General features: G+C 43.7%; 1 protein-coding gene across 1 annotated transcript; it reads left to right on the top strand.

Annotated features, from left to right (window-relative positions):
• Positions 1-17,313: 17,313 nt before the first annotated feature.
• LOC124695597 (bidirectional sugar transporter SWEET16-like) lies at positions 17,314-19,294 on the top strand. The gene is made up of 5 exons (XM_047228424.1): positions 17,314-17,347; positions 17,450-17,486; positions 17,584-17,956; positions 18,597-18,716; positions 18,819-19,294. Exons 1-5 carry the CDS (start codon positions 17,314-17,316, stop codon positions 19,176-19,178), a joined length of 924 nt encoding a protein of 307 aa, XP_047084380.1. The 3' UTR covers positions 19,179-19,294.
• The last annotated feature ends 435 nt before the right edge of the window (positions 19,295-19,729 follow it).

The raw sequence follows: 19,729 nt of genomic DNA, 5'->3' as shown, positions 1-19,729 counted from the left end.
GATGCGGCAATGGCAGAGGCAATAGCTCTTCGTAATGGCCTTCTTCTAGCAGGTTAAATCGGATGCACGAAGGTGGAGGTGAATAGTGATTGTATGGAATTGTTGAGATTATGAAGGAGGGAGGCAATTCAATTGGAGCAGCTGCAGCAGTTTATGAGGAGTGTGCTTTTTTAGCGCGGGGTTTTGCCCATGTTACCTTCAGCCATAGTCCTAGGGAAAGTAATCTCGTAGCACATTGTCTAGCTTCTATTGTTGTTGGGGATCAGTCGATTGTTTGGCTTGATGACCCTCCAGACTATTTAGTTTCCTTGCTAGCAACTGATGTAAACCTTTTTGTGAACTAGCAGCAGCAAGTTTCTGACGCACTATTTTCCTTACCAGGGTACTGATACGTCCAAAACGTATCTACTTTCCCGAACACTTTTGCTATTGTTTTGCCTCTAATTTGTGTATTTTGGATACAACTAACACGGACTAACGCTGTTTTCAGCAGAACTGTTCTGGTGTCTCGTTTTTGTGCAGAAATCCAACTTTCGGGAAAAACCTCGGGATTTTGACGAAAGGGCCTATTTTCCCGGAATAATAACGGAGCCGGAAGGACAATTGAAGTGGAGGCCCGAGGGCCCCACACCACATGGCGGCGCGGCCCGGGGGGCCCGCGCGGCCATGTGGTGTGGCCCCTCGGCTGGCCTCCGACGCCCCCTTCGGACTACTTATTCGCCTCGACCTAAAAACGCACGGAGAGAAGTCGAAGTCGCCGTAAACCCTCCGTAACGCCGCCACATCGCGAAACTCCGTCGCGGGAGCCGAAGTCTCCGTTCGGCACTCCGCCGGACGGGGAATTGGAGGAGATCATCACCGCCATCACCGCCAACGCCTCTCCATCAACCAGCAATGTTTCCCCCATCCATGTGTGAGTAATTCCCCCGCTGTAGGCCGAAGGGGATGGTAGGGATTGGATGAGATTGGTCATGTAATAGCATAAGATTGTTAGGGCATAGTGCCTAGTATCCGTAGATGTTACTTTTATGATATTGTTGCAACTTGTTATGCTTAATGCTTGTCACTAGGGCCCGAGTGCCATGATCTCGGATCCGAACATGTTATTGATTCATGAAGATATTCGTTGTTTATGATCTTACCCGCAAGTTGTATACACATGTCGTTGTCCGGAACCAATGGCCCCGAAGTGACAAATCGGGACAACCGAAGGGAATGGTAGCGATGTGAGGATCACATGTGTTCACGGAGTGTTAATGCTTTGCTCCGGTACTCTATTAAAAGGAGTACCTTAATATCCAAGTAGTTTCCCTTGAGGCCCGGCTGCCACCGGCTGGTAGGACAAAAGATGTTGTGCAAGTTTCTCATTGCGAGCACGTACGACTATAATTGGAACACATGCCTATTGATTGATTAGTACTTGGATACCGTTTTATTATTATCTCGCAAATGCCCTGCTATGATTGTTACATGAGTTTCTCTCATCCATGCAACGCCCGTTATCCGTCCCCGTGCCTACGATATTTTAATCCTGCTGTTTACTATAATCACTACCGCTGTCTTTGTTACTCTGCTGTCGTTATTTCACTACTGCTATCGCTATAAAGCTCGTTACTATCGATAAACTCTTGCGAGCAAGTCCGTTTCCAGTGTGCAGCTGAATTGACAACTCCGTCGTTAAGGCTTTCAAGTATTCTTTGTCTCCCCTTGTGTCGAATCAATAAATTGGGTAATACTTCCCTCGAAGACTGTTGCGATCCCCTATACTTGTGGGTCATCAAGACTATTTTCTGGCGCCGTTGCCGGGGAGCATAGCTTTATTCGGAAGTTCACTTGGATTGATATTGTTCGCTGCAAATTCTCCATCATGGGTAAAACTCGCGATACTAAGGTCGCCATATTACCATCCACTACAAGAAAAGGTACAACTCGAGTACCTCTCGTTGCTCTTGATTCACCATCCGTGATTGATAAACTTGTTTCACCGCCACATGCTTCAAATGCTCGGTACTTCTGCTGAATCCGAAAACTCTCATAATACCGATAATATGTCTGTCGTGCTTGATGATAGTGGTTCATTGGGAACTTTTCTAGATGCTAAAATTGCTAGGTCTAGACAAATTGAAAATGCTGAAACTCCCGATGTTACTACACCCGTTAATTCACCCGAACTTGAATACTCTAGTGATGATCTTGATGAAGATTATGTGGAACTTGATGATGATTTTATTGAAAAATGCCATGCTACTACCGATGCAAGAAAAATTAAAAAGTTGCTTGCAGAACATACTCGTTAGATATAAACCTGTCTCCCGATCCTAAATTTGCCACATCTCCTATAAACATTAAGGATAAAGATTATGATTTTTCTCTTGATCTATCTCATATAGCTATTGTTGAGAAAACACCCTTTTGTGGTACTGAAAAAGAAAGTGCTTCGTTGAACACATGACCGAGTTATCTACTTTGAGTAGCTTGTTTTCTGATGATGTTAAGAAGCGTACTTACTTTGTTGCTAAAATCTTTCCATTCTCATTAAAGGATGACGCTAAAACTTGGTATAATAGTTTGCCACCTAGCTCTATTAAAAGTCCAAAAGAATTGCTTGCTGTTTTCTTTCGGAAATACTTTCCTGCTAGTGCTCAACATGCTGCTTTGCAGAGAGTTTATAATTTTGATCAGGGAGATGAAGAGAAATTGCCTGAGGCTTGGGCAAGATTTTGCTCTCTTATTAGAGCTCTGCCTGACCATGATTTAGAAAAGCATGATTTACTTGATATATTTTATAGTGGACTAACCATTGAGTCTAGGGCATACCTGGATAGTTGTGCTCGGTTGTGTTTTCGAGAAAAGAACTCCGGACGACGCTCGAAGAATTATTGGCTAAAATAGGCCGGAATTATGATGATTGGACTACGCCCGAACCAACTCCAACGCCAATAGTGAAGAAGAGGGGTTTAATTAAATTGAATGATGAAGATATGAGGGAAGCCAAGAAGTCTCTCAAGGAGAAAGGTATTAAATCTGAAGATGTGAAGAATCTACCTCTAATAGAAGATATATGTGAGATAATTCCCCCTTCATCCATGATTGAGGTAAACTCCCTTCAACGCTTTACTAGGGAAGATATTCCGTATTCAAAACCTCCCGCACAATGCTTAGATGAGTTTGATAATTATATTGTTAAGCAAGAAAATTTTAATATGAGAGTATAGAATCATCTAATGGAAAATTCTCAAGCTATTAGTGAATTGCATGATATTGTGGAGAGAACCTCCAATGATGTTAAGATGCTTGTTAAACATTTTCATATGGTTCAAACTCAAATTGATCAACTCACTAAAGTGCAAAATGACTTGTTAGGAAATAATGCTAAAGAAAAACATGCTTATGAAGTAACAACTAGAGGTGGTGTCTCTACCCAGGATCCTCTATATCCCGAAGGGCATCCCAAAAGAATTGAACAAGATTCTCAACGCATTGAACCTAGATCTCATTCTAAGAAAAAGAAAAAGAAACATAAAAATGTTGTAGAATCCTCTCGAACCTCGCTAATGATCCTAATAGTATTCCTATTTCGATGCTCGAAACCGAAAGTGGTAATGAACATGATAATAGTGAAGATAATGATAAGAATGATACTCCCGATAAAGAAGAGGTTGAAAAAGAACTCGAAAAGCATGCTAAAAATAAAAAGTATACTAAAGAAGATTTTATTACTGAGAAACATGGTAATGAAAGAGAACCTTAGGTGCAAAAGCCAATGCCTTTTCCCTGCTAAGAAACTAAAATCAAAGGAAGAAGAACACTATAATAAATTCTGTGATTGGATGAAACCTTTATTCTTGCAAATCCCTTTGACCGATGCTATTAAATTGCCTCCTTATTCAAAGTATATGAAAGATATTGTTACTAACAAAAGGAAAATCCCCAATGAGGAAATTTCCACTATGCTTGCTAATTACTCTTTCAATGGCAAAGTTCCAAAGAAGTTGGGCGACCCGGGTATACCTACCATTCCTTGTTCTATTAAGAATAATTATGTTAAAACTGCTCTATGTGACTTGGGCGCCGGTGTTAGTGTTATGCCTTTTTCTCTTTATAAGAGACTTTACTTAGATAAGTTGATACCTACCGATATATCTTTGCAAATGGCTGATAAATCTACTCGCTATTCCCGTTGATATATGTGAGGATGTTCCCTGTTCAAGTTACTAATAACCGCTTGATATTAACCGATTTTGTTGTGTTGGAAATGCCCGAAGATGATAATATGTCTATTATTCTTGGGAGACCTTTTCTTAACACCGCAGGGGCTGTTATTGATTGCAATAAAGGAAAGGTTACTTTCAATGTTGATGATAAGGAACACACCGTCTATTTCCCCAAGAGGATTGAAAAAGCATGCGGAGTTAATACTATTTCTCATGTGAGAACTATCAAAGTTGGAACTATCGATTGTCCTATATATGAGCCTAAAGAAGAATATCAAACTCTTGTGATTGGATCCATATCAATACAATTCAAGGTAACATGATTGATTTGAGGTTTATTTCTTCATATGCTATGTAAAATTTATTTGGTGGCAAGACTTGATCAACCTTGTTAACAAATACCTTTTATATGCATAGAGGAGGTAAACAACATCTCTTTCTTCCTCCACTTGCTTTAGTTGCAGTAGCATTTTTAATTTGCAAAGTTTCTTGGTTGATTTGAGATTTCAAAAAAAAAAAATTTCCTGGCCAGTAATAATAAACTTAATATCCGTAAAATGTGCATTTTTCAAAGTTTTCAAAAATTCGCGAAAATTACACCGTTGGTCCTATTTTTCGACGAGGCACTCGGGAGCACCGCGAGGATGACCTGTGGGGCACCACAGGGTGCCACACCACAGCCGGCGCGGCCAAGGAGGTGGGCGCGCCACCATGTGGTGTGGGCCCCTCCTTGCCCCACTTTGTCATCTCTTTCTCCCGAAGACCTTCTCTCTCCCGAAAAACTCGAACCAATTTCCTCTCACTCGCGTTTTTGCTCAAGAACTCCAGCATTTCTCGATCTCTTTGCTCAGCTCAGATTTCCTGCTGAAATTTGGCACATTTGCTCCTTGGTATGTGACTCCTCCACCCATCCAAGTAGAATTTTGTTTGGTTGAGTATATCTTGAATATTTTGCTGATGTAGGTAACATGTTTGGTGAGCTTGCATGCTTGTTCTAAGTGGTAGAAATTAGTTTTGATGCATGATTAGTACTCTAGCAAGTTCCTATAATAGTTCCCCTCAATTATATGTCACCAAATCAAGTTTTATATTGTTTGTTAAAAATTTCAGAAAATGGAAGGAGGTAGGTACCAACTCAACCAACATGAGTTGGAGGTGCCACAGGTCATGAGAGTTCACCGGGAAGAAGGAGTATATCCCACTTACTATCCGTGTGTGGATTTCATGAGAAGTGCATGCATTTTGCAGGACGTCCAAAATTTAATCTCTCGTGCAGGATTGGATGATTTTGTTGATGGGGAACCATGCCAATATGTGAAGTTGACTATGTCAGTAGTGCAAGATTTTAAATTCAATTGGTCACGATCTAACCCCATGGTTCAGTACAAAATTTATAATAAAACTGTCAACTTGCCATTCAGTGATTTTTGTGCAGCAATCAAAGTGCCGCAATGGGGATCATGCGAGAAGATAAAGGGATCGCCGCAAGAGCTCTTGGACCTCTTCGAGATGATTTGTCATGGAAGGAGTTTCTCGAGAGATGATGGTAAAATCAGTAGTATTCATTTCCCAGCCTATTCGTTATTTCGCCTATTTCATTACCAAGTGCGTTCTAGCGAGAAAGAATGGAGGTAAAATAACTATCCCGGATCTAGCCTTTCTAGCCGCCGCATTACAAAGTAATAGGACTTATAACTTGGGGGCTTTGATAGCCAACAGACTTGCCACTAATCGTGAGAAGGGAGGAATTTGTGGAGGTCTCATCGCCTCTCGTTTATTAGCTATGCATAATGTGAGACCTCACAGCCTTGATATTCCGCTCCCTATGGAGAAACTTGACATAGCTTCCATGATTAAGCATGAATTTCTTTCTAATTCGTCTAATTTAGGGAACCTGTCTTATAGAATAACATTTTACAAGAAATCTTGGACAAGGACTAAGAAAGTTGAAAAATTAGTAGGATTGCCCTGCACCTTCTCTCGTTTAACCTTGATTCCAGGGGGATTGGTCATCACGGAAAGTGCAGTTAATGCATACATCGAGGGAGGAAGCCATCGTGCACGAGACAACACGGATGAGGTCGAGGAACACCTCGACTCGTCATCCGATGCAGCAAGCTCTTCGCATCCACAAGCTGGGTATGAGGAACCCCCGCGCTTTTCTTCCGCATCGGCACCTTATTATGACTACTCCACATATGATCCACCGGCGTGGAACCCAGTGCCCTCGATGGGATTGAACTCCACTTAGGCCAAAAGCCTAAGCTTGGGGGAGGTATACCGGCATCACTCATTCTTTGCATATTATGATTGCTGGATACTTGTATATACTTGTTTAGTCTCTTTGAGTGGTTTTCTAATGAGAGGAAGATGATATTTGGGGAAGTGCTGCCTGAAAACAGATTCTGGGCTGTTACCGTAAAAATTCGTGCGCCCAGCCAGAACAGTATTTTGAGTTGCAAATTTTTGTGCATGTTCCCCAGGTTGTTATCTAACTTTCATTAGTTGAACACTTTTCGAACTGAGCAACGTAAGATTTTTGTAAAAATCGATTTCTGTACTGCTGTCAGTTTTGGCAGATTTCTGCCATCTCGCTTTTCTCGTGTTTCTTTTAGTTTGCTATTCCTTGTTTCCACTTTGTTTCTTTCCCAAAACACAAAAAGACCAAAAATATTTCTGTTGTTTCTCTTCACCATTTGTTTATCTTAGTTTCTTGCATTTGTTTCGCTTTATTTGCTATTGCTAGTTTGCTATAAGAAAACCCAAAAAGATTTTGCTTTGTTTGCTTGTTTCCTTTCGTTCTTGTTCTTAAATTCGAAAACACCAAAAATATTTGCTGTTCTTCTTTGGTCTTGTAAAGTTCATCTTGAGTTCAATGGTCTTCGGTGGCTGGAGCGTGGTTTTCGTTTCATATTATCCAAGCTACACAAGTGAAAAGGCAATAATGACGATCTACGACAATCCGATTGTGGTGAGAGGTCTGGTATGAACTCTATTTGTTTTCATTTTTGTACATATACTCATCCATGTGAGCATGCTTAGTTGGTTCATGTGAGGTATATGTTATTTGAGAAAGTCTAGTAGTTCATGATCTCTCATGCTTAGCTCCAATTTATTAATATGAGTAGCATGTCATGGATGTTTGCTTGCATTGTTTTATTCATAAGTAAGTATGGCATTGTGGTATCCTCCTCCGAATAATTCATTTATATCGACTTGGCACATGCTCACGCATGCATATGACTAAACAAAAGTCAATTGAGCCTCAATGATTTACATTGCTTCAGATTTCTTGTATCACTTTTATGCCTCAATTAATTTATTTTGCCGCAAGCATGATTATGACAGCTACTGCTCTCTTGATTTGTCGCTCCCTAGTCTTTTGCTAGCCTTCACTTGTACTGAGCGGGAACGCTGCTCGTGCCTCCAAACACATGAAAACCAAGTTATTCCAAAGTGTCCACCATAAATACCTATGCATGGCATTTCAAACCATTCCAAAGTAAATTCTCATGCGCTACCTTTAAAACCTTCAAAATGCTTCTCAATTTGTGTTTATGTTTCATAGCTCATGAGGAAGTATGTGGTGTTTAGCTTTCAACCTTGTCATTTACTTTTGACGGACTCTCATATGGAATAGTGGCACATCCGCTTATCCAATAATTTTGCAAAAAGAGTCGGCAATGGGATTCCCGATCCCGAATTAATTAACTTAAATAGACACTCCTCCATGGTTTGTGATTGTTGGACGGCACCCGAAGGATTCGGTTAGCCATGGCTTGTGTAAGCAAAGGTTGGGGGGAGTGTCATCATCATAATAAAACTAAAGTAAAAAGGCACTCCTTCATGGTATGTGATTGTTGGCATGCACCCGAGGATTCGGTTAGCCATGGTTTGTGTAAGAAAGGTTGGAAGGAGTGCCACATAAATATGCAAATAATTCATGGGAGCCGCTCTTGAAAGTCCGGTTGGCGAGGTAGTTGGTGTACCCATTACCATTCGTTGACAACAACAAACACCTCTCAAAATAATTTTACTCCCGTCTTTACAAAATGAAAAGCTCTAGCGCATGTTAATCCCCTGCTTCCTCTCGCGAAGGGTCAATCTTTTACTTTTATGTTGTGTCTCCATTATTTCTTTGAGCACTTTCTTGAGAGCACAACTGTCATTCTTAGTATAATATGCTTGTCTCAAAATATGATTGATTGTGGTATAACTTTGATGCTTTTATCTTTGACAATCACTACTTCTAGTCTTTCTATGAACTCCGGAGGTGCCCGGGCATTTATGTTTTGCCAATCAAATACGAGCAAGCGAGATACCACTTTATCATACTCTCTTATGAACATTGCAATCCCGCTTATATACATGATTCATGATGCTTATTATTAATTGTTGGTACCTCTTCATGATTGACATAGTCGTTAGATGATCTTATTTGCATGTACCTTATTATGAACTGCTCAAGTATTAGCCATATCATGAGAATATATACATCATATGAGCAAATGTGTTCGTGAAAGTTCTTTTATCGCTCGCTTGTTAATCGAATTGCTTGAGGACAAGCAATAAGCTAAGCTTGGGGGAGTTGATACGTCCAAAACGTATCTACTTTCCCGAACACTTTTGCTATTGTTTTGCCTCTAATTTGTGTATTTTGGATGCAACTAACACGGACTAACGCTCGTTTTCAGCAGAATCGTTCCGGTGTCTCGTTTTTGTGCGGAAATCCAACTTTCAGGAAAAACCTCGGGATTTTGACGAAAGGGCCTATTTTCCCAGAATAATGACGGAGCCAGAAGGACAATTGAAGTGGAGGCCCGAGGGCCCCACACCACATGGCGGCGCGGCCCAGGGGGGGGCCCGCGCGGCCATGTGGTGTGGCCCCCTCGGCCGGCCTCCGACGCCCCTTCGGACTACTTATTCGCCTCGACCTAAAAACGCACGGAGAGAAGTCGAAGTCGCCGTAAACCCTCCGAACGCCGCCACATCGCGAAACTCCGTCGCGGGAGCCGAAGTCTCCGTTCTGGCACTCCGCCGGGACGGGGAATTGGAGGAGATCATCACCGCCATCACCGCCAACGCCTCTCCATCAACCAACAATGTTTCCCCCATCCATGTGTGAGTAATTCCCCCGCTGTAGGCCGAAGGGGATGGTAGGGATTGGATGAGATTGGTCATGTAATAGCATAAGATTGTTAGGGCATAGTGCCTAGTGTCCGTAGATGGTACTTTTATGATATTGTTGCAACTTGTTATGCTTAATGCTTGTCACTAGGGCCCGAGTGCCATGATCTCGGATCTGAACATGTTATTGATTCATGAAGATATTCGTTGTTTATGATCTTACCCGCAAGTTGTATACACATGTCGTCGTCCGGAACCAATGGCCCCGAAGTGACGAAATCGGGACAACCGGAGGGAATGGTAGCGATGTGAGGATCACATGTGTTCACGGAGTGTTAATGCTTTGCTCCGGTACTCTATTAAAAGGAGTACCTTAATATCCAGATAGTTTCCCTTGAGGCCCGGCTGCCACCGGCTGGTAGGACAAAAGATGTTGTGCAAGTTTCTCATTGCGAGCACGTACGACTATAATTGGAACACATGCCTATTGATTGATTAGTACTTGGATACCGTTTTATTATTATCTCGCAAATGCCCTCGCTATGATTGTTACATGAGTTTCTCTCATCCATGCAACGCCCGTCATCCGTCCCCGTGCCTACGTATTTTAATCCCGTCGTTTACTATAATCACTACTCGCTGTCTTTGTTACTCTGCTGCTCGTTATTTCACTACTGCCACTCGCTATAAAACTCGTTACTACCGATAAACTCTTGCGAGCAAGTCTCGTTTCCAGTGTGCAACTGAATTGACAACTCCGCTGTTAAGGCTTTCAAGTATTCTTTGTCTCCCCTTGTGTCGAATCAATAAATTGGGTAATACTTCCCTCGAAGACTGTTGCGATCCCCTATACTTGTGGGTCATCAGGTACCTAAGGGGACTGGAAGGTTTTCAATGAGGCGGCTTGTTTGCTTAATATATTGTGGTTTATCTCAAAAAATATTTTCTGCTAATCGTTCAGGGCTTCGACTGGTTTTTTATCCTGATTTTATTATTTGTTTATTTTTGTTTTCCATATATATTGTTTCATGTTTTTTTAGTATTTATAATATTTCACTTATACTAGATAAGATTTAAAGGTGTGTCACATGAAGAATAATAGGCGCTTCGTGTGTGCTTCCGTTGTGTAGATGAGGAAGGGCAGCAAGAGGATAGCGGGTCAAGTTGGGTTATTTTTACAATTTCATTCATCTCTGTCGGGTCAATCATTTTATAAAGAGAAAACCAGTGGTTCAAGTTTTTTTTACAATCCCCTTTTCAATATTTCCTTTTTGAAAGCTCTCATTTTATGTTATATTATAAGGTGTTATTTTTAGTATCAAGATTCATGTTAGCCGGACTAGTTTTTTTATAGTTCCCTTTTTCGGGCTAGTGGTTTTTTAGAGGGGAAAACAACGGGTGGGGAAACAACTTGCATCTCAAATGAACTACCACTTGCAACTAAAATGAATATCATTTTCACCTAAATTAGTTTTCGTGTCGGTAACTTTTCACATTTTACCGTTGATAAATAACGGACAGAGAGTTGATAACTTAACTAAAAAAAAGTCATCAAATATTCTAAATGAAATTAGCCTTTTGGGCCGGTCACTTCTCAAAATTTACCGCTGATAAATAACGGGTATAGGATTGATAACTTGTGAGCTAACAAAAGTCGTCAAAATATTTCTAACTGAAATTAGCTTTTCGGGTCGGTAACTTTTCACATTTGTCCATTGATAAATAACGGTCAAAGGGTTGATAACTTGTGAGCCAAAAAAATCCCTAAAAAATTCTAAATGAAATTATCTTTCTGGGACGGTTACTTTTCACATTTACCGTTGATAAATGAGTAGAGGGTTGATAACTCGTGAGCTAAAAAAACCGTCAAAATATTTCTAAGTGAAATTAGCTTTTTAGGTCGGACACTTTTCACATTTACCATTGATAAATAACAGGGCAGAGGATTGATAACTTGTGACCAAAAAAGGTCGCCAAAATATTTCAAAAGAAATTAGCTTTTCGGGTCGGCAACTTTTCCGTATTTACCATTGGTAAATAGCAGGCAGAGGGTTGATAACTTGTGAGCCAAAAAAATCCCTAAAAAATTCTAAATGAATAGCTTCTCCAAAATGGCCCAGCCGTCCGGCCTTTAGGGAAACACTAAAAGGGGGGCACCAATCATTGGGGGGAGGAGGACTCTTCCCTCTCCCTAAGAAAAAGGGATGCACATGTGCGTAACTTGGTCTGGATAAAAAAAAACTCCCATGGATTTTGGAGTGGGATCCGCTGGGACAGGACGCGGGGAGGGAGGGGGGTACAGGATCCAAGACCGTTGACGGTGTTAGCTAGAGCTTCCAAGTGTGGCGCTCCAGAACCAATTCGTTGCGGTGAGAGGTGGGAGAGAGAATAGAACCAAGCATGTGATGGAGAATAATATTAGACTCCTAACTCTAAAATGGATGGAGGTTTGATGGTTGTTCACAATATGACCCTTGGTGCATAATCTAGTGGTCCATACCTTTGTTGGTGGATGATGTAAGTGTGCTTTAATTAATAAAGGTGTGATAACTCTAACTTTTAAGTTATTTATTATTTTGAGTTGGAATATAGTTTGCTGCTAATAATGTTATATTTGCTGATCTTTATTTTTCAAATAATTGGTAAGCTTTGCTTGCAATAAAAAGTAAAATAACTACTTTTGGTGAACCCTTGTGTGTGCATGTTCAGTCATCCATCCATCGATGGATGCAGCTAGCACCTAGAAGTAATACCTAGTTATACTAGTAGTATGATACACGTTCTAGATAGATCAATGCTAGATATTTTAGTACTCTCTCTTTGCATGCATCGTTAGCTGCATCTCCTTGCCTACATCGCTGGATCATAGTGAGACGTGGCAGTGTACTAGAGGGAGTTGAGACGTTCTGGAAATAGTTTAGTCGGCAAGGCTCCTGCGTGGATCTTTGCATGGCTATCAACCTGTAAGTGAGTGACACGTAAGAGGAGTGATCTTTGACTCACCGGGAGAGGCAGCAACTAGACAGTTTTCAATCGGCGGCGGCCAGATATTTTCTCAGCGCCGCTCACGAGTCCTATAAATAGGTAGCAGCTCTTGCTTCTCCAGCTAAAGTACTACGTATCGGTTTAGATGTTAATCGGTGGAGAGAGCGCGTACATAGAGAGAGAGGAAAGGCAGAGCCTGGCGTTGGGGTATTCTTTCGGCTAGCATCCGGGCTCATACACGGAGCAGATCCTAGCTAGCTAGTACCTGGAGTAGCCAACACAATTTTTGAGATGGCCAGTTTGATAGTAGTACCGAGGCAAGTAGACATCCTCCTGATCTTGACTCCTAGAGATATCTTTCCTATTCTGATGTCTATATTCTTGTTACTCTCTTGTGGTGCTCGTATTTATACATGCACTAGACTATTGTTGATCTTATCTTTGTCCCTGTATGGTTAGAGAGATATTTTGTTGATTATATCTCTAGCATATGCACATGTTATCCGTTGGATATATTGTCGCATGATCCTTGGTCATGTTTGATCATCGTGTTGGAGAGAGACGGGTAGTCATCTCCAACTTTCCGAGTTGCATTATTTGCGGGAGCTCATGTGGAGCCTTGAGGTTATTGACCTCAAGATAGTGATTTGTATCACTTACCTGCGAATATCCTTGATCTTGTTGTATTGGTGTCACGACGGCAAACATATTGTACCGGTCACGGCTCGTGGTATGGGACTCGTCCGTGTTCTCCGCCGGGGACGGCCTCTGCTCGGGAACGTGTCGGTGATGGATCCGTAGGAGCGATCGACATCGATGAGGTCGAGCGTCCGGGTCTTAGCGGATAAAAGGGCACTGCTTGGCTAGCGTCGGTGGAGCTAGTCAAGACTGTCGATGTCGGAGTACCCCTCTGCAGAGCGTATAAGTGTGGATATTCACCCCTGTGACTCCCGGGTTGGGAAGCTTGCTGTCATGTGTGATACCAATATATTCCTTGTCCATTTCCGAGTTCCATTCCTTTGTTGTATCTATGATATCCGGTTCCGACTGACACTTTATTATTATCCCTTGATTTCCGCTAATCTCTTGATCATCTAGTGTTTTCTTGTTGTATCTACTTGCTGAGTATGCCCTCATACTCACCCTTGCCTCTTCCATTTCTTTTGCAGAATTAGGTCTTGTTTGAAGATGACGGCGAGGCGTAGGCTTAGTGTACGGGAAGGGAATATAAATAATATATTATGACTTGTGTAATAGAAAAGATAGCAAATAAAGTGTTGTTTTACCTTGTAAATATGTCTTAGTTTGAGCCTTACATATTTATAATCGGAAGGTTATAAATATGTGGCGTTGTCACGACTAGGCCCGGTTTCGGGGCGTGACAATTTAGTGGTATCAGAGCTTAGGCTAATCAAAACTAAAATTTTGAAACCAATGTGGGTTTAACTAACGGGGTAGTTTAGGCACGTAAGCTAGAGGCGGTTGCTTTATATATTGCATGTTTATCTAACTTTGTTTTTCATGTTGCATGATTAAATATGCATGCTTGTTTTTTTTAAAATATAAGTTTTTTTTTGTTGAATTTCGGGGACGAAATTCTAATAAGGTGGGGAGAATGTGATAACTCTAACTTTTAAGTTATTTATTATTTTGAGTTGGAATATAGTTTGCTGCTAATAATGTTATATTTGCTGATCTTTATTTTTCAAATAATTGGTAAGCTTTGCTTGCAATAAAAAGTAAAATAACTACTTTTGGTGAACCCTTGTGTGTGCATGTTCAGTCATCCATCCATCGATGGATGCAGCTAGCACCTAGAAGTAATACCTAGTTATACTAGTAGTATGATACACGTTCTAGATAGATCAATGCTAGATATTTTAGTACTCTCTCTTTGCATGCATCGTTAGCTGCATCTCTTTGCCTACATCGCTGGATCATAGTGAGACGTGGCAGTGTACTAGAGGGAGTTGAGACGTTCTGGAAATAGTTTAGTCGGCAAGGCTCCTGCGTGGATCTTTTGCATGGCTATCAACCTGTAAGTGAGTGACACGTAAGAGGAGTGATCTTTGACTCACCGGGAGAGGCAGCAACTAGACAGTTTTCAATCGGCAGCGGCCAGATATTTTTCTCAGCGCCGCTCACGAGTCCTATAAATAGGTAGCAGCTCTTGCTTCTCCAGCTAAAGTACTACGTATCAGTTTAGATGTTAATCAGTGGAGAGAGCGCGTACATAGAGAGAGAGGAAAGGCAGAGCCTGGCGTTGGGGTATTCTTTCGGCTAGCATCTGGGCTCATACACAGAGCAGATCCTAGCTAGCTAGTACCTGGAGTAGCCAACACAATTTTTGAGATGGCCAGTTTGATAGTAGTACCGAGGCAAGTAGACATCCTCCTGATCTTGACTCCTAGAGATATCTTTCCTATTCTGATGTCTATATTCTTGTTACTCTCTTGTGGTGCTCGTATTTATACATGCACTAGACTATTGTTGATCTTATCTTTGTCCCTGTATGGTTAGAGAGATATTTTGTTGATTATATCTCTAGCATATGCACATGTTATCCGTTGGATATATTGTCGCATGATCCTTGGTCATGTTTGATCATCGTGTTGGAGAGAGACGGGTAGTCATCTCCAACTTTCCGAGTTGCATTATTTGCGGGAGCTCATGTGGAGCCTTGAGGTTATTGACCTCAAGATAGTGATTTGTATCACTTACCTGCGAATATCCTTGATCTTGTTGTATTGGTGTCACGACGGCAAACATATTGTACCGGTCACGCGTTCGGGTATGGGACTGTCTCGTGTTCTCCGCCGGGGACGGCCTCCGTTCGGGAACGTGTCGGTGATGGATCCGTAGGAGCGATCGACATCGAGTAGGTCGGAGCGTCCGGGTCTTAGCGGATAAAAGGGCACTGCTTGGCTAGCGTCGGTGGAGCTAGTCAAGACTGTCGATGTCGGAGTACCCTCTCGCAGAGCGTATAAGTGTGGATATTCACCCCTGTGACTCCCGGGTTGGGAAGCTTGCTGTCATGTGTGATACCAATATATTCCTTGTCCATTTCCGAGTTCCATTCCTTTGTTGTATCTATGATATCCGGTTCCGACTGACACTTTATTATTATCCCTTGATTTCCGCTAATCTCTTGATCATCTAGTGTTTTCTTGTTGTATCTACTTGCTGAGTATGCCCTCATACTCACCCTTGCCTCTTCCATTTCTTTTGCAGAATTAGGTCTTGTTTGAAGATGACGGCGAGGCGTAGGCTTAGTGTACGGGAAGGGAATATAAATAATATATTATGACTTGTGTAATAGAAAAGATAGCAAATAAAGTGTTGTTTTACCTTGTAAATATGTCTTAGTTTGAGCCTTACATATTTATAATCGGAAGGTTATAAATATGTGGCGTTGTCACGACTAGGCCCGGTTTCGGGGCGTGACAAAAGGTGTGCAGTAGAGTCCTGCTGTTTAATCAAAAAAAAATCTAGCGGTCCATATCCAAAATTTTCAGAGTTTTCAGGAACTAGTCCATTTGCACCAGATACGTTCCCGGTTTGGGTGTTGTATTGTAGGCCATCGGTAGACCGCAGAGTGAAGCGATAGCATCTGGACATAGAACAAGCCGTGATCCATTGAATGGTTACACACATGTATCCATGAATCTAAGCTTATATATCTGCCTCTGTGAAAATCAAGCGTCCGTAGTTTAACTGCAACAACAAACATAATCAGAAAATTGACAGTCCGAGACACGCGTCCTCGTTCCCGTCGACATATCGAGGTCGACCAGGGCACTAGGCCCGTCCGTAACAACATCGGATGCTTGAAGCAAGTAAGATGTGCTGGTACGAAAGCAGATCGGTGCGCGCAGCATCTCATTCCGGACGTTGCCGTGCGCATCGGCGGCCACTCGATCACAAAGAGAGAGGAAAGGCAAATTCCTCATCGAACTGTTCCGTCAGACTACACCTGCTCCGCGATCTGCCCCGCTAATCGGGACGCGATACGCGATTACTATCGATCACTATTTACTTCGCTAGTCGACGACGACGACGGCGTCACCCTCTCCCCTAGATTTATCCCCGTCATTCTTCCATGACGTCCATGTCTCCGGGCGGGCCACGCCGGACAGGGACTGGGTGACGCGCCACGCCGGAATATCGGAGAGGCTTTATCGGCTGCGGTGTAGCCAGCGCATTGTACGGAGCCTGCTCCCGCTCCCGGCCGCGTCGCCTCCACGGCGCGACGTGTCCGCCGTCCAGAATGCGCGTCGACCTCCGTCGTCTACTCAGCTCGATCTCTTCCGCTCTCATGGCCTGGCCGACGTCACTTTCCGCTACCTTTCGGCCTCTCAGTGGCGTGCGTCTGGATTCTGCATCATGCCATCCCCGACTAACTAGTAATCAATCTAGCTAATTAAGCTACCAACTCTACTGAGCCGAGCGACTGAGCGGCCGGTTCCAAAAGCTACTGAAACTGTGGTGATCTGGCCGGACTTGTTGCGGCCGACAAGGCAGAATCGGAGTTCCAAAGTGCTTAATTAACGAACCATTGACGTACTAGGGCATGGTTATCTATCTACAGTGGTTGGAATGTTTGGCTTACCGGCTGCTTACCTACGTGCTCGATCGGAAAAGCAAAGCTTTCGTGGCCTGGAAGCTGAGGTGAAATCTCAGGTCAAGAAAGTCCGCGCGGGATGGATTTCACTGCTCCGTCGAACGCCACGACTGTCTACCGACCGACCTGCCGGCCTATATGTGGCAGCCCTTGCAGATACGCTGCCTAGCTACCAGCATTTGTGTTAATTAAAAAGAAATCTGATGTGTGCTTATCGGACAAGATCCCCATTAAACCAAACACTCGAGGAGAGTTGAGAGTACCAGCCCTGTCTCTATATATGGTCACTTGTGTGAGAGGCATAGCTTGACATCTCATTCGTATACAGCTCCCGCCTATTACGTACGGTGCAACAAACTAGCTCCAATGGCCGATCCAAGCTTCTTCGTCGGAATCATTGGTCAGTTCACTCATGCTTCCTTCATGGTCACATCCTCTTACTTGGTTAACTCACACGACTCTCACCATCATTCTTTGTTTCTTGGATCTGTCTCTGCAACAGGGAACATAATCTCCATACTGGTCTTCACGTCTCCAATGTGAGTTCAGCTACCCTAGCACCTAATAACTTCGATCATCCGCGAGGACGATACACCGAGAAGCTGATCATGTTAATTTGGTGTTCAATTAATTCAGCGGGACGTTCCGGAGGGTGGTGAAGAACAAGAGCACGGAGGAGTTCAGGTGGCTGCCGTACGTGACCACCCTCCTCTCCACCTCCCTCTGGACCTTCTACGGCCTCCTCAAGCCCGGTGGCCTCCTCATCGTCACCGTCAATGGCGCCGGCGCCGCGCTGCAGGCCGTCTACGTCGCGCTCTACCTCGCCTACGCCCCCAGGGACACCAGGATGAAGATGGTCAAGGTCGTGCTCGCCGTCAACGTCAGCTTCTTCGCTGCCGTCGTCCTGGTGGGCCTTCTCGCGCTGCACGGCCCCGTCCGCCTCTTCGCCGTGGGGCTGCTCTGCTCCGCGCTCACCATCGGGATGTATGCCGCGCCCATGGCCGCAATGGTTAGTAGCATCGATCATCTCTCCAGTAGTACTAAAACCTTCAGTAAAAGCTTTGTTGAAAAGTCTCGCGCGCGGTAGCTTTTCCTTTCAATAATCAGAGTAACTTTAACCAGACAAAGTCATTTTCCAATATTCTTTACAAAACATGGAATGTCTGGAATTTCGTAAGCCCCAATAAACTTGTGGACGCGTGGTGCAAACGAGATCGTGGATGCAATCTGCTCTGGCGAGAGTGGGGGAGATTTTGGCCTACCTCAGATGACCAATCACGCCCGTCTCCCTGTGATGAGTTAGTAGGGTGTTTGGTCTGATATCGCTTTCTTCGATTTACTCCGTATACAGGAGAAGAGCACTCCTCAAATCGTCCTTAAATCGAACCAGACCCCTCAACTTAAATCGGCACCTTGGTCCAGTCTGTGATCTTTCCAGCTACCAGCTAGGCTTGATGGGTTTGTTCCGATTTACGACCAGCAGACTTCAATTTTAGATTTTGATTCCATGGACATGCAAGCTCTTCAGTCTGGAGCTCTCTGCATGTGCCGACACGTGACACGGTCGGTCTAGTGTAAGTATGCAGCGACTGACATAGTGAAGCTTAATAACTGAACAAAACTTAAGCCATGATTTGATATGCATGCAGATGACGGTGGTGAAGACCAAGAGCGTCGAGTACATGCCCTTCTTCCTGTCCTTCTTCCTCTTCCTCAATGGTGGCATCTGGAGCGTCTACTCCTTGCTCGTCAAGGACTTCTTCATCGGGGTACGTACGCGCGCATGCATCGATCATCATCATAGACTCCGATATATACACTTCAATCTGACACTAACTGAACTTCTGAATTGCACTACTTGTTGTGAGTAGATCCCCAACGCCATGGGTTTCGCGATGGGCACGGCGCAGCTGGCGCTGTACATGGCGTACCGGAACAAGAAGAAGGCGGTGGCGCTCAAGGTCGACGACGGGCCGGAGGGCGATGAAGAGAAAGGCGTGGTGCACCTGATGGGGCAAGTGGAGCTGGGGCAGCGGAAGGTTCCCTCGCTGAAGAAGGGGACGAGCCTGCCGAAGACGCTGCCATCGCCGCTCAACGGGATCGGGCACATCATCAAGGCCCTGTCCGCCACGCCCCTGGAGCTGCGCAACGTCATGAGCCAGCATGAGCGCGTCAGGGACGAGGACGCCAACGACGATGACGAGGGGCGCCACACCTACCCGTCAAAGTGACATACTGATCGATGTTGACATACTCCTACCTTAGCTAGCGCATGAATTGACGCAGCGTTTGATAAAGTGTGTACGGGTTATGCGTAATGCGCTTGTATAGTGTGGAGAGTGATGTGCGACGCAGAGATTCTACAACGGTGTGGGTGTCCCAGGCTTATCCAACGGCCACGGACATGCTAAGATGCGTGCTGTTCATTTTACACGAAACAACCTGCACTTGTCCACTTTCTTTCCCATATAGTAGCCAATGTGTACCGTGTACATCTCTTGGGAGCAGAGAAGGCGCATAGCGGCTGGAGCACGATGCCGGCGGCCGGAGTATGGCGCCGGCGGCAACATCGGTGGAGGCGGATATTGCTGGGTCCTGGTCAAGGGTCCAAATCCATGGGTTATTTTCCCCCTTTCATGTTTTCCCGATCTGATTTCTATCTTTCCCCTACGTGATTGGTTTCCATGTTTTCAAGATCTGATTTGTTTCTGTTTGATTCTTCTAATATGGATTTGGTCCAAGTTCTGATTTCCTTCTGTTTGATACTTCCAATATGGTTTTG

The sequence above is a fragment of the Lolium rigidum genome, chromosome 3 (assembly GCF_022539505.1).
Source record: "Lolium rigidum isolate FL_2022 chromosome 3, APGP_CSIRO_Lrig_0.1, whole genome shotgun sequence".
Lineage (NCBI taxonomy): Eukaryota > Viridiplantae > Streptophyta > Magnoliopsida > Poales > Poaceae > Lolium > Lolium rigidum.
Note: the sequence above shows the minus strand (reverse complement) of the source record. Positions and strands in the feature narration are given on the sequence as shown.